The sequence below is a fragment of the Scatophagus argus genome, chromosome 8 (assembly GCF_020382885.2).
Source record: "Scatophagus argus isolate fScaArg1 chromosome 8, fScaArg1.pri, whole genome shotgun sequence".
Taxonomy (NCBI): Eukaryota; Metazoa; Chordata; class Actinopteri; family Scatophagidae; genus Scatophagus; species Scatophagus argus.
In genome coordinates, this window is record NC_058500.1 from 1689503 (window position 1) to 1702956 (window position 13454).

Here is a 13454-nt window from a genome sequence, read left to right on the forward strand (position 1 = left end):
CCCCAAAAGAAACAAAAACAGTCGAAACTAAGATTCAGTACCAGATTCAAAAAGGAAAGGAAAGGAAAGAAGTGTTTAAAAACTGATAACCTCACACTCAGGTTCACTGTTAATTATTCCTTAGCACTATGAAAAATATTCAGTTTTCCTCAAAGATTGGTATAAGTCAATGTGACTGAGTTTAATACAGAGCTGAAGTGTGACCACAGTTAGCCTAGCTTAGCATAAATACTGGAGGCTGCTCGCTTGACACTCGCCACAGTTTTAAAAACATCAATGCCAGCACTTCTGATGATTACAAAATGTTATGTCTTGTTTAATCTGCATATGCACGTGAATGTGTGCAGTTGAAATCTTGAAGGCTTGGTATCATCCTGCCAGTTCAGACACCAAAACCAAAACCTGTGCTCACTGACTGTATCTGCCAGCCTGTGCTTTGGGCGAGACGCCACACAAAAAAAAACTGATTCACTGCTGTTGTCATATACTTCAGTATAATTATCATTAATTATTTATTTTAAGAAACACCATAGTTCCCCCTTAAAACCACGAGGTAGGTGTCATGTTTTGTTTGCAGATTAAACAAGTTACAACATATTAATCAGTGAGGTGCTGGTTTGTGTGTTTTTGACCTTTGGACAGAGCTACGCTAGCTGTCATTATCTTCAGTCATTATGCTTAGCTAGGCTAACTACGTCCTGACACCAGTTTCATACACAGACATGAGATTGAGGTCCATTCATCCATCTGACTTACAAAGGGAATGAACGTGCCCTAAAACTGTAAAACAATTCTGCTTAAAAAAAAAACAGAAAACGAAACACTTGGAAATATGTTTAAAAAAAATAATGATGATTTAACAGTGAAATGAAATGTGAAATTTCCTAAAATGTACTTCAGTATTTCGGCTCTCTTCAGTGTAAGATTGGAGTTTGGAGAAGATTTCCCTTTGGCCTCAGACAGTGATGAAACAAACTAAATTAAGTAGGTAACTTCATGCTTCACAAAATTATTTAGATTTCTTCTGGTTCTTGGTTGTCAATTACATTCACTCGTTAATCAACTGCCATCCCACGGCCACATGTGAACCACGCAGCGGCGGGCTGTCAGCACCAGCAAGGCCTTCTCTGCTGGCCTAAACACTATCAGAAGCACTGACCTACATTTACAACCTAAATTCTAATGTTTGTTGCAGGAAATTGTATTAATTTATTCCCAACAGTTTATTCTCTTCATTTCGTAGCATGTCTCTGGGCTGCATCGCTTCCAGTACGTGTATGTGGATGTTTGATTTCTGTCCAATCAGATTTCAGCCTCTATGTGTTGCCATGTCAGTCTAATCTGCCCAGGGCCTTCAGAATCAGTAGTGCTGGCCCACGCAGTTTAGATTATATTAGTCACTGACTGTTTCTTTAGCCAATCAGATTTGACAGGGAGGCGTCAGCTTTCTTCCGTCCTCTGATTGGTCGTTCAGAGCAAAAGTTACAGCCAAGTGTGACTAGCTGTTCTGAACTGCTCCGGATGATGTACACGTCACAGTTGCGGTTGTAGTGCAGAGGTTTGGAGTTGTCTTAACTGTGTTTCTTGTTGTATTAATAATGTAAATTATCCTCAACACGTGAAATTCCTCTCTCTCTAATGCCACGCCTTGTCATATTGTGTTTTTGGATAGTATCGATGTTTTTTTTATAATTGCAACGTGATAGTGGTTGTATTAAGAGGTGGACTAAGTCAGGTATGCCCCCACTGAAGGCCCAGGTACCAAATGCACGGTCCGCCACTGGAACCACGTGACTGGTTATATGTTGTTTGACAGCGTCTCTTCCTGCTGTGATATCTGTCAAAATAAAAACTTACTTTACTTACTTACTTAATACTTTTTTACAGCAGCTGCAACACTTTGGGCAATGCGATATCGTGGGATGACGTGTAATTAAAACGCCATCAGCATTGTGTGAGTTTTTGACATGCAGGAAAAGACAAAGTCAGGTGATTTTTGTCGTCCTGGTCACGTCACCTATGGTCACAGTTTGGTTAGGTTTCAGCATAAAGACCACTAAGATCATGCTTTGATACATGACTTTTTTGCAGTTTTAAATGACGTGAAAAGCAAAAAATGTGTTGTTGTAACATGACATTGACTCTAGCATGTCATTCACAAATGATTTGCTGAGACCAAGCTGCTTTCAGCAGGCATAGAAATGCTTGTTCTGTGCTATCAGGAGTGAGCATGCTAGGTTTTGACTGTAACAATAAAGCCTTGTTATGCTAACAGTTGATTGTACACTAACATCTACGCATGTACACTAGCATAGCAAGATGTTGGTGAAAAACAAGTAATCTATTCTGAAGTTCATAAAAACTAACATGATTATAAAATATACTTTTACCTCATACAGTGATAGTTTGTCTAGATTGTCCATAAATCAGAGTTACAGCAGAACACTATCTTTGGCTAAGCACTACTAACGAGTTAGTCTCAAACTGTATATTCTCCTTTTGTTCGCACGCACACACACACATACAATTTAGAAATAGAAATCCTTAAATAAATTCATTTGACAAGTCCAACTGTCCTCAAGATTTCACTCTTTCCTAACCTCCACAGAATATGAATTAAAAAATTGCATTGAACAAGTTTTATTACATGTTATCACCTCAAAAGATTTAACCCTGATTATCGTTTCTCAGATTAATCCAGCCACACATTTTTTCACATTTCAGAAGTGCTGTAATCATCTTGGCTGAAAGCAGCGACATAACAGTGTAATCCCACTATCAGCATGAAACCAGTGTACTCCTGTTGTTGGGATGCAGTACTACTTCACTCACCCACAGAGTCATGTGACAGACCTTAAAAGAATCTGATCTGGGTAAGAGTCTCATGAAGTCTGTAGCCTTTAGATTAAAAATGCCATCATTTGGTTTAATTTGCTGCCGAGGCTTCATTTTATAACTAAACTTAGTGATATGTGCTGAGCCTTGCTGAGCCCACTGTGTCACCGCTCCACGTGTCAGTATAGTGCTTTCACAAATGTCAGGAACAGAAACACATTTAAAGAATAGTTGCACGTTTTGAGAGCGTTGCTGTTTGCTTCCTTTCCGAGTGTTCGATGAAGACATCAATACCACTCTCACACCTGCCCATTAAATAGAAAGTTACAGCCAGCAGCTGTTAGCTTAGCTCATCACAAAGCCTGGTGTTGTTTTAACTGGTGCAAAAATCACACCTGCTGGACTCTTCCTTTCTACTTCCAGTCACACATGGGGGAAGCTAGCCTTCAAGGCCTCCTTCTAGAAAGCTCTATTGTAACACAGTTTTAACACTGATTTTATCCTACATGTTTAGGAAGGGCTTACAGCTTCTGTCAGACGGCTCTGTCTGTCAGAAAGCTTTAGTGACTTATTGGGAGAAAGCCTTCTGATTAAAAATTCCTGAAGGCTAACGTCTCGTGCGCCTTCCAGTCTTTATGCTAAGCTAACTGCTCATGGCTGTAGCTTCACATTTAACATAAAAACACAATCCTTGAAAGTGAATAAGCTTTAACGAGAATGTGAACTTAACTGATTTATGACATGTGTCACATCAGACCCAATTTCAGTTGCTAAACAGATCTGCAGCAGGATTCTAGGAGCCCGACAGACAGAAACCCAGATGTACATGGTGCTGCGTGGAGACTTGTGAGCCCTCTCTAAAGGGTCTCATTTATTTACACTCCCAGTCTGCATGAGGGCAGATTAAAAAATAAATCACCCAGGAGAAACCGGTGAAAGTGATGACTAAAAACAAACACTCTGGTCAAACAGTGTCTTAAGAGATTTAGATGCTGTTTGGTCATGCAGAATTCCTCCAACAAGCTTATAGGAAGCAGAGTGGCCCAACAGTTTGAGAGAGTTGACTTTTTGTGGCACAGAAATGGAAACAAAGGCAGTAAAATCAGAAAAGAAAATGGAGACACTCGCACAAGGCAACACGACTGTGTGATTGTGTGGTATTTTTGACCAGTCACAGGCAGTCTGGTGTCTGAAGAATCCAGCCGGTTCATCCAATGAGTCTGTTAACACTGCATGAGCTTCAGACCATGCAGCCTCTTCAGTGACCCTTTACTTGTACAGACCTGCAGAAACTAATTTCTACAGCAAATGTTGGTTTCGAGTTTCTTGTTAGATCTTGATTTAAACTCCATTCAGATTCAATACGTTCCTCCACCGTCGGCAAGACTGTCATACTCACAGTTTCCGTTCATGTGTTCTGGTTGGTGGTTTTCCACTTGAGGTCCTGCAGTACTTTTGTCCTTGTTTTTCAGTTCTCTCATTCATTAATTTCATGTCTTCATTACGGGAACCTTGAATGAATTTCGGCCTGAGTGTTGGATTGGACATGTCCATCAGTGAGCTGCAGTTTCTTCCCTTTAGACAGTAGTAACCGATAGTAGAGGGCTGGGACATAACTGGCTGTCGCTCTCCACCCTTGTCCCATGTGTCAGCAGCTCCTCCACCGTCGTCCAGTCATCGAGCAGTTTGCTGTTCCTCAGCCGGTTCTGCTTCATGTGGCTCAGCTCCAGGACCGTCTGAGACGACAGTGAGCCCTGAAGTCCGCCCACCTGCTCTTCTCCTCCTCCCCTCCTCTCCCTGTGTTGGCGTGAGAGCGCCAGGTGACGTCTCCTTTCGGTGCGGCTCCAGTATCGCCCTGCCCATTGGCCATCCTCCCCTTCGTCCTCACCTTCTCTCTCTCCCTCTCCTCGCACCTCATCGTCTGTTGTGACCTCACTGCGTTCCCTGGCCAGTCGATAAGCTCGTGCTCTAAGCAGCTGGTTCCGGACTGACTTCTGATTGGACTGTTTTGATCTGGGAGAGGGTGGAGAGTGAGGGCTCCGTTGTGGGGCTCCCAGTGTGCTGTACAAAGGAACAGAGGAGCCTTTAGAGTTGCTGGTTTGATTACCGAGAGTCTGAAATCCACGCCAGTCTGACATTCCACTGGATCCGGATCCAGGACTCTTACAGAGGGAGTCCTCCTCTCGGCTTCGGTTTGTGCCCTGACTGTTTCTCAGTGTGTGCTGGTTATTGGTCAGACTGGTTCTGTCTATGCTGAGGTGACTGGTGGGGTGGCAGTTACTGGGATAACTGGCCCTGCTCCTCGGCAACAGCGTGTTGTTGGAAGTGCCCGGTTGGCTGTTCTGGAGTCTGTTTCTCAGAGTGTTGGGATTTGCCATATTGGGGTGACTGGCCCTGCGCCGTTGCCGCCCTTCACTCAAATCTGTAATTGTTTGACTCCGCCCTGGAGCCTCGATTGTCCTGCCTCCTCCCTGCTGCTGCTCCAGCCACAGCGCCCTCCGTTGGCAGGGCTCAGTACGACAACCTGCAGACAGAAGAGAGAGTGTTACATGATATCTAAATACCCTGATTCCATGTTGAACCACCTTTGGGCCACCACCAGTGGGGGAATGTCTCACCAAACTTAAGCATTAGGCAGATTGTCTGAAGATATGATTTGCTTTTCTAACCTGCAGAAGGGGAAAGTGGGGAAAGTGGCGAGTGGTGCCGTGGTAATGTGGGACTCCTCTCTGCTCTGTGGAAGTGAACTGTTGTGGTCGTGCTGTTACCCACAGTGCAATGGGATGCTTGGGGCCCTCCAGAATGAGTCATCGGTGTTGTCTCAGGGATGGACTCCAAATCCCAGCGTCCTCTCTGTTCTCGAGGGGAGTGGCCTGAGCGGAGATGGTGAGTTTGTCGGTGGGCATGACTTCCATGAATCTTATGTAGTCGTCTGTGCTCTCCGGTGCTGACACTGTGGAAGCCTGAGTCACTGGGCTCCGAGGAGATAAGGGACTCGGAGGAAGAGGAGGAGCCTTGGGAGGAAGGGGTGTGTCCTGGCAGCGATGACATGGCGTCTGTCTCAGCCTCGGAAAAGGGCACTCGGTTCTGTGGACTGTCAGGGCCACATCCCAGCCCACTATCGAGCTCACTGAGGGGGAGGTATCCAAGAACACGATCAGACCGCCAAGGAGGATGATAGTTGGACTAAAGAGAAGTTAAGATAAAATTGCTATTTGGAATGTCACACAGAAAGAGAAAGAAATGCAAAGAGGGACTGACTGAGTGGCGGTAAGAGAGATGGCGCAGAAATGTTGCTGAGAAATAAAACAGAAATGCGTACCTGTCTGGGGAAATTCTCGTGCTCAATCTCTTCTGTGTTATAGCAGCCAATCAGACAGCTCTCTGAGTTAGGCTGGTAGGGCAACATCTCAGGACCCTGGAATAGAGAAAAGTTTAAACTGACTAGTTTTGTAGCATGTGACAGTAATTTGATCACACAGACATAAATTCAGAATAGAGTAGAACACAGTAGATCACCTGGTAGTCGAGTCTGTCCAGGTGATCTAAGCTGTAGGAGACGCTGGGCAGGTAGTTATTACCCGGATGCTGGTTATTTGATGGTCTGGGCAAGTAGCCATTGGGTGGATAGACATCAGGCGACATCATCATGTGACTGTTAGCAGAGTACAGGTCAGGTGACACCGTCATGTGACCATAATAAGGTCTGTGTAGAGGAGAGAATCAGGTCATGCTGTGTCTTTTAAGGCGATGAGAAGGCAGAGAGTTCTCTGAGACTGTCAGCATTGATGTAGCTCTATGTATGGTTCCAGATGTGCATGAATGGAGGTGGTATGATCCGTGATGTGTAAATACATCGATGAGTATTTATAGTCTTCATCACGTGTAATCATTACAGGCGTTGCACTGTCGGCTGTCTCAGCAGAATAACCTTCCACTCGTGATTGTGAGGCAATCGAGGCACCATCATGCTATCCTTGCCCTCTAACAAGTGAGGAATCTTGTCCATTGTTTTGAATCACCACTAGACAGGGTTAGGGTTAGGGTATTCCAAATTCACGTATTCCAAAATTCTTTGCCATGTCCCAGATTTTTCCCTTCTTTTCTTTTCTTAACTCTCCTACTCATCAACATCTACACTCTATTATGGTTCTTTACTCTTTGACCAACTTAAACTGTAGTCCCCGGGTTCTACACAATTTCTCGTCTGGCTCACAGGTAGACTGATGGTAAAAGCCTGCCATTAGCTGAGTCAGCATCCTCCTAGCCAATTTCTAACTTTGTACCCCATTCCCAACCATTAACCTTGGAGACAAACCTTAAACCAAAACCTCTGACTTCTTTGTTTATTCCATTCACAATTACTTGCCACAGCCTGGGGTATTTAACACAGTAGGAGTCCTTAATCAAAGTCCCCACATTTGACCTAACTTGGATATGAACATTTTGCTCCTTTCTCTAACTTGACTTTCACCCAGGTGGTCTACCTTTCCTGATTCCATATGTGACTCTGAGTTACTTACCCCCCCACCCCCCCCTGTTTTTATTAAGATGAAATTTCTAACCATAAGTTTCACTATAGTAATAAATTTCATCTTAATTTCCACTTTTTACTCAAAATACATTTCCACTTTTTTCTCCAGTTTGCAAATGTAACTCTGCTGCAACTGCCCAAATTTTGATTTTAATCTGTACCTGAATCTTACCCTCACCGCATCTGTTCACCTCATTTCGACCACCTCAGTCACATCATTCTGTCCTTGTCCTAAATGAAACCAAAACCATGTAGCCATAAGTCCTGCCCTCCATCACGCAGTACCTACCCTGCACTGTAGCTGTTTTCCTGGCCTTCCTCTCCCTCCATCAGTCCCATGGCTCTCAGGGCCTCCCAGTGTCTTTCTGGTGGGACACTGCACTCTGGGGTACAGTGAGACCGCTGCCTCCTGTGACCACGCCTCTTTCTTCCCTCTACCTGCATAGTGATTGGCTGGCCATACTCATCCACAAAGTGCAGCTCCTCTCGGTGTCGGTGATGCGATGGTTCGTGAGCCTTGGCCTGATGAGAGGGAAATGTCTCAGAGATTAAGCTTTAACAAAGAATCGGTAACAGGTTTTGGTAGCAGAGATTATCCTGCTTCAGTTTTGTAACATTCATGTGTTACCTGTAGTCTTGATTAAGGACATAGGCAGCATAAATGCAAAGCAGCAAAGCAGGAGTGAGATTATAATACAAGGTCAGTCAGTCGGTCATTTGGTTTCTAACTTTTTGGCATGTCTGACTACAACGGTGTTACGTAACGTGGCATATGATTCACACTCTCTTTATATAAAAGATGAATGATGAGGCGTTATGTATAAGTTGGAGAAGGATGACTGCAGGGTTTTATTCCCGTTAAACACCAGCTGATTTCAGGTCCCTTCACTGTTGCTGAAGGTTTGTCACTGCAGCATTAAAGTTCACAGTCATTATCTACTCACTCCCATGCTGATGGATAGCAGCTGAAGTTTTCTGGTCCGCAAAACTGGGGCTTCACAACTGAACAGTTTTGGTAAGAAAAAAAACAACAACTGAAAAACAAAACCAATAAATGGCTCCATACAGCTCGTCCAGTGTAATCCAAGTCTTCAGAAGCCCAGAGAGCCAAACTGTGTTGTTTTAGGGATTAGTGTGCAGCCTGTTGGAAGTGCATGACAGGAGTGTAAATAACACCTTTGGATGAGGAGATAATGTCTGAATGTACAGTTTTTGGTGCATTAAAACCACATTCTGCAGCCTCTCGACCCTCCTTGACACAAAGTGTGAGACAACTCATGTGGAGTATTTAAAATTACACAATTTTTACTTCACTTGCAGTGGGTTGCTCAGACTGGTTTAACCAAATGAGGATTTTCATGTCATCAGCAACAGACATGGCACTGACACTGAGAATAAAAACATACAGCTCACTGAGCCTCTTAGCATCCCCTAAGCACTGTTACAAACAAAAGACACAACTCCATTAAACTGCATGTCAGTTTGCACGACTCTTTGTAGGTTAACCCTTGCATTTCCATCAGAAAGCTCTGGAAAGCAAAGGTCTCAAGTGCAGAATGGAAGTGTGTCACCATTCTGTCAGCTCAAAAGAACAGCTCACGCCCTGCAGGACCTCCTGTCCTTACGTCTGCTGAGCGTAAGTGATGACAAAGCCATAATGGTGGTGGTTTGTGTTTGAGCGTCACATGTGAAAGTTAAGATGCAGTGAAGTTAAAGAGACTCGCTCTTCCTGGCATCATGATGTGGGTCAGGATTTGAACAGCAGCCCTCTGTAACCCCTGGACCAGCACTGGAGTCTTTACACTCTCAGTGCGAGGCCCGGGGCCACACACACACACACACACACACACACACAGAGGAATCGGGGAGTGAGAGTGATGTGCTGTACCCTGGAGAAGTGTGTTGCGCTTCGCTGCACTTTGACAGTAACACAGACTGATCTCTCTCTCCCTCTTCGTCTTCATCTCTCTCTCTCTCTCTCACCCGTCGCCCCCCCCTCCCCATCTTCATCTTCCTCTTCATCTCTGTTTCTCTCTTACAGTTTTTTTATGAAGCTTTGACTCAGTTTTCACTGAGGCTCAAAGTGCTAAACTCTGCAAAATGTGACACTCCTCGTTCTCGGCACAAAATCACAGCTAGCATGCAAAATTACATGGAAGTGTCAGATGCAGCGAGCTTTGTAGCAGAGCATCAGAATGCTGCATCTTGTGAATTAAAGCCATTGTGATTCAGAACGAATTGCTCTCTATCAAATCACACTAATAAGACATTTGCTCACTGTGCAAGCAGCCAGTCAGAAACGTTTTGTTGCGTTACATGGTGTGGTCCAGGCTGCGCTGGTTAAGGCTTGGTTTATGGTCAGGGAGAGACTGTGGTTACAGTGTTACCCCCCCCCCCCGTGGTGCCACAGCCTCAGGCCGTCCTCAGGCAGACTGCTGCCCTGCACTGCTCCAGCAAAAACTTTAACCTCACGTTGTCATGTCATGTCCAGGCTCTCCGTTGGCGAAGACATGAATGCTCTATTTACGCTGTTTGTCTCATTGTGGCGGAAGATGAAATCGTTGCTGACGTGTTAACCTTCCAGAGATGAAAAACTCTTCTCTGTGATAAGCTTTCAAGCTCATTTCTCTGTCATAATCTCTTACTTTCGCTTGCTTTCTGCCTTTCACAGAAACACCTGGATGCAGAGGTGTGCACTCATACAAAATCAGTGTCATATTTATTCTGGCCCGCAACATAAACACACAAAACACAACACAACAAAATCACTCTTTTTGTAGCTTCACTCACCATATGAATAAATATATATTGCTTACATCGTATCGTGTTATACAGACCAATCTGCTGTGTGTCTGCAGAAGTAACTTAATGTTGTGTTAACAACATTGAAAACAAACTTCTACCAAATTTGGAGGAAATCGCTGGAAAACATTTTGTTGAAGACAGAAGTAAACACAGTGTGTAGTTTCTGCCAGTAGGGGGTCTCTCTTTAAACACAAAAGAGGTAAGCAGCATAGGATCATGGGAGTTGTTGTCTTCATTGTTCCACATGAAGACCTCTTTACTTTTAGTCACGACTTCCCTCTTCGCTCTCTGATTCTCGTGGAAGTTACAGCAGCAGGAAATGAAATGCACCGTTAGCTTGATAATAAACTGAAAGATTTCTCTGGGTTTGAATATTGTTGGAAACATTTGAGATACAACTGCACAGCTCCACCACTTATATAACAAAAGTTGAGACGTTTTTAGGCATTTTAATGTGTAAGCCAAACTCTTATTCTGCCTATCACTATGGAGGCTGCAGATTCAGGAGTATTCAGGAGGAAAATAGATAGTGTGAGTGCTGTGGGTGAAGTGGAAAGTGAGTCATATCTTCTTTTGTTCACAGCGAGTGTCAGTTTTTGACAAAACAAAATGTTTTATTTTGGTGCCAGTATGTTCGCTGTCATTGTGTTGAAACGAGGGAAATTGTGACAGTTAAATTATTCTCATTTCTGCAGGTTGGAATCATTTTGGTCTGCTTTGTTTGGCCTGAAGATCAGCTGAACTGTTTTTCTTTAGGCCTGGAGTGTTTGTGCTGTGTTCTGCTGTGGTTTAGAATAATGTGTCGGCTCTTCTCAGCTCATGCAAGTCCAGGACAGCTGCATTCACAGCACACGTTGCTGCAGTTTTATTTAATGCAGGTTTTACAGCATGTATGTATGTCAAACTGCCAGTCTCTTTACAGTCGGCTGTCACCTCGGCTGATGAATCATCACATGTCACAGCTGAATTATCTGTGACTGAGTTTGAGTGGAAGTCAGTGGTACAGGCTGACTGATTGTAAACAGGTGCTTGGGCTTCACTGACATGTCGTCCATTTTTATATGCAGCCAATAGTTTGGATGGACAGGCTGTAGCAGTTCTAAAAAGCGAACCTTTAATGTGCTGTTGCTTCTCAGTGTTTATCTCTCGCTCATCTCTACACAAAGTGATGCGTTGTTGCAGACCGATACACATTGTGATCGCACTTCACGTCTCGAGCTGTGTGTTTATGTGACGCTTGTCTCACAGATCGGGTGACCTCAGCAGCCATCAGATCGAGTTATGATCTTCCTCCTCCTCTGTCCGTTTGTCTGCACTGTGGCGGTCTGTCAGAGGTGTGCTGATAAGGCGTCTGTTTCTGTGCACCCCAGCATCAGTGCATCGAGGATAAAACCTCCTCCGACGTGCGCAGCTCGATAATCGTGTGTTCCAGAAAACATTCGTCCTGCTGTCGCTGTTGCATATTGTTCAGCTCTGCGTGTCCAAAGAGCGCTTCGCGCTGCAGCCCGTCGAGCCTTTTGATCAGCGAGGCGTTCAGCCAGGAGACGAGGCGCCACATGAAAACACGGCTGAGCTACGAGCTCTTGTCACCGATCATCTCGAGGGGAGAAACCTCAGACGCCCACAAACGGCAATTACTGAGATGTGACTTTGTGCTGCAACAAGCAGAGAGAAATGAGGACGAACTTGTGCTCATGAAACCACAGCAAACAAACGCTCTGCAAGAAAAACTGCAGGTTACGGACGGATTTGTGAAGCGATGCTGGCGCTCCCTTCGTAATGTGCTCTGGTGCTGTTCAGGCTTTGTTCAAACAGAGAAACTGAGCACAAAAGCAAAGTTTGTCCTCCGCCTCTCAGATCTGATCTGTTTGCTGCGTATCAGCCATAGCCACTGCTTCAGATGATTAAAAATGTCCCAATAAGTGGATCAATATCTGTTTCACCTCAGTGCTCGGCACAAAGTCGGGCCCAAAAAGTTTCGTAGACCCATGAGCAATGAGTCTTTTTTTTTTTATTTTGACAAAAGCACTATAATCTTAATGATGAATTGAGTTACTTCCACAGATAAATGAATGTCCGTTACATTCTTGCCAAACGAGTACACAAAATTCTAATTAAGCCGATCGCTGCCACTTAAATCTGCCTGTACTTCTCTGAGTTTTTAAATCTGAAGTCTGCGGTTTCTTGCACTCTTGCGCTGGTAGTGATGTTATGTCAAGCAGCAGGTTTGTGAGTGATGATGGGGGGAGTTAGAGGATTGTTGGATTGCCATTGGATGCCGACTCTAAAGTGAAAGATTCTTAACACACCAAAATTTTGCCAGTCTGATGGTCTGCTAAAACGTTCAGGTCTGGTTTTTGCTACAGAAACGGGCATCAGTTCACTTCCTAATGTACACGAACTGCCCAAACACCACAGGCACGCCATCGTTCTGTTTATACTAATTTCCACACATGCTCAGTTGAATTTTGTAGCTTGTTGTAGCGTAGAGGACAAAAAAATGTAGGTACATGGATGTCTGCTAGCCTACATGTATGCAAACCTTCTCACACTTGTAGGAAGGAAAAGTATAATTTTGCCTTAAGAGTCGTCAGCCATGTTAACAGCTCTGTGAGCCTGGACTTAAGCTAAATGCTAACAGCATATACAATGTTTACTGTGTTCAACGTATTAGTCTAGTGTGTTAGCATGCTAACATTAGCTAATTAGCAGTACTGAGGATGATGTGAAGAATGGGGTGAGGACCTGAACCAACGTGTTGGACACATTAAAATGACCTGACAAAGACACTAGATGGTGAGGACCAGTTTTGACAAGAATAATTTCTCAAAGACAAAGCTGTGCATAATAAAGCATAATTGACCGTAACACAAAAGAAAAAACTAAAAACTGTGAAATGGTGAAAAAAATAATTATAAGTAAATAAAAAAATCATTTTGATTCAGACAAGTTCACAATCTACAGATTTTTATCATGATAGTACATGTTTTGTTCGTGATTCATCAGTTTTAGTTTGAAGGTCTGGAGTGCTGAAAGTCATAAACCATAACTAGCCATGACACAAACCTGCAGTGTGGTTTGTTTATCCAAGAGAGAGTGTGTGTGTGTGTTGATTAACACTGAACCCATTAAATCAAAACCAGATGAAGATTTTACAAAACCTTCCCACACTTTGCACATCAACCGCTTTGTGCAAGCACAGTTAGTAATCCGGTAACAGGACGCGTGTGTGTGTGTGTGTGTGTGTGTGTGTGTGTGTGTGTGAGTCACGTGTATCTAT

The 13454-nt window shown here is 43.9% G+C and overlaps 2 protein-coding genes across 1 annotated transcript; one reads left to right on the plus strand and one right to left on the minus strand.

The window, feature by feature from the left end:
* snx21 (sorting nexin family member 21) overlaps nucleotides 1–13454 on the plus strand; it is a 120452-nt gene that overhangs the window by 41414 nt on the left and 65584 nt on the right.
* Nucleotides 3358–6008, minus strand: LOC124063093. Its single transcript, XM_046396414.1, has 2 exons — nucleotides 5505–6008; nucleotides 3358–5359 (listed from the first exon to the last, which is right to left on the minus strand). The coding sequence occupies exons 1-2, from the start codon at nucleotides 5884–5886 to the stop codon at nucleotides 4413–4415; spliced, it is 1329 nt and encodes a 442-aa protein (XP_046252370.1). The 5' UTR covers nucleotides 5887–6008; the 3' UTR covers nucleotides 3358–4412.

What these genes read in the sequence shown, in the direction of transcription:
- LOC124063093 (XM_046396414.1), bottom strand. Translation starts at nt 5,886, where the DNA reads ATGTCATCGCTGCCAGGACACACCCCTTCCTCCCAAGGCTCCTCCTCT. An exon ending in CCCACTTTCCCCTTCTGCAG is followed by an intron (nt 5,360 to 5,504) that starts GTTAGAAAAGCA and finishes TTCTGTCTGCAG; the next exon opens with GTTGTCGTACTGAGCCCTGC.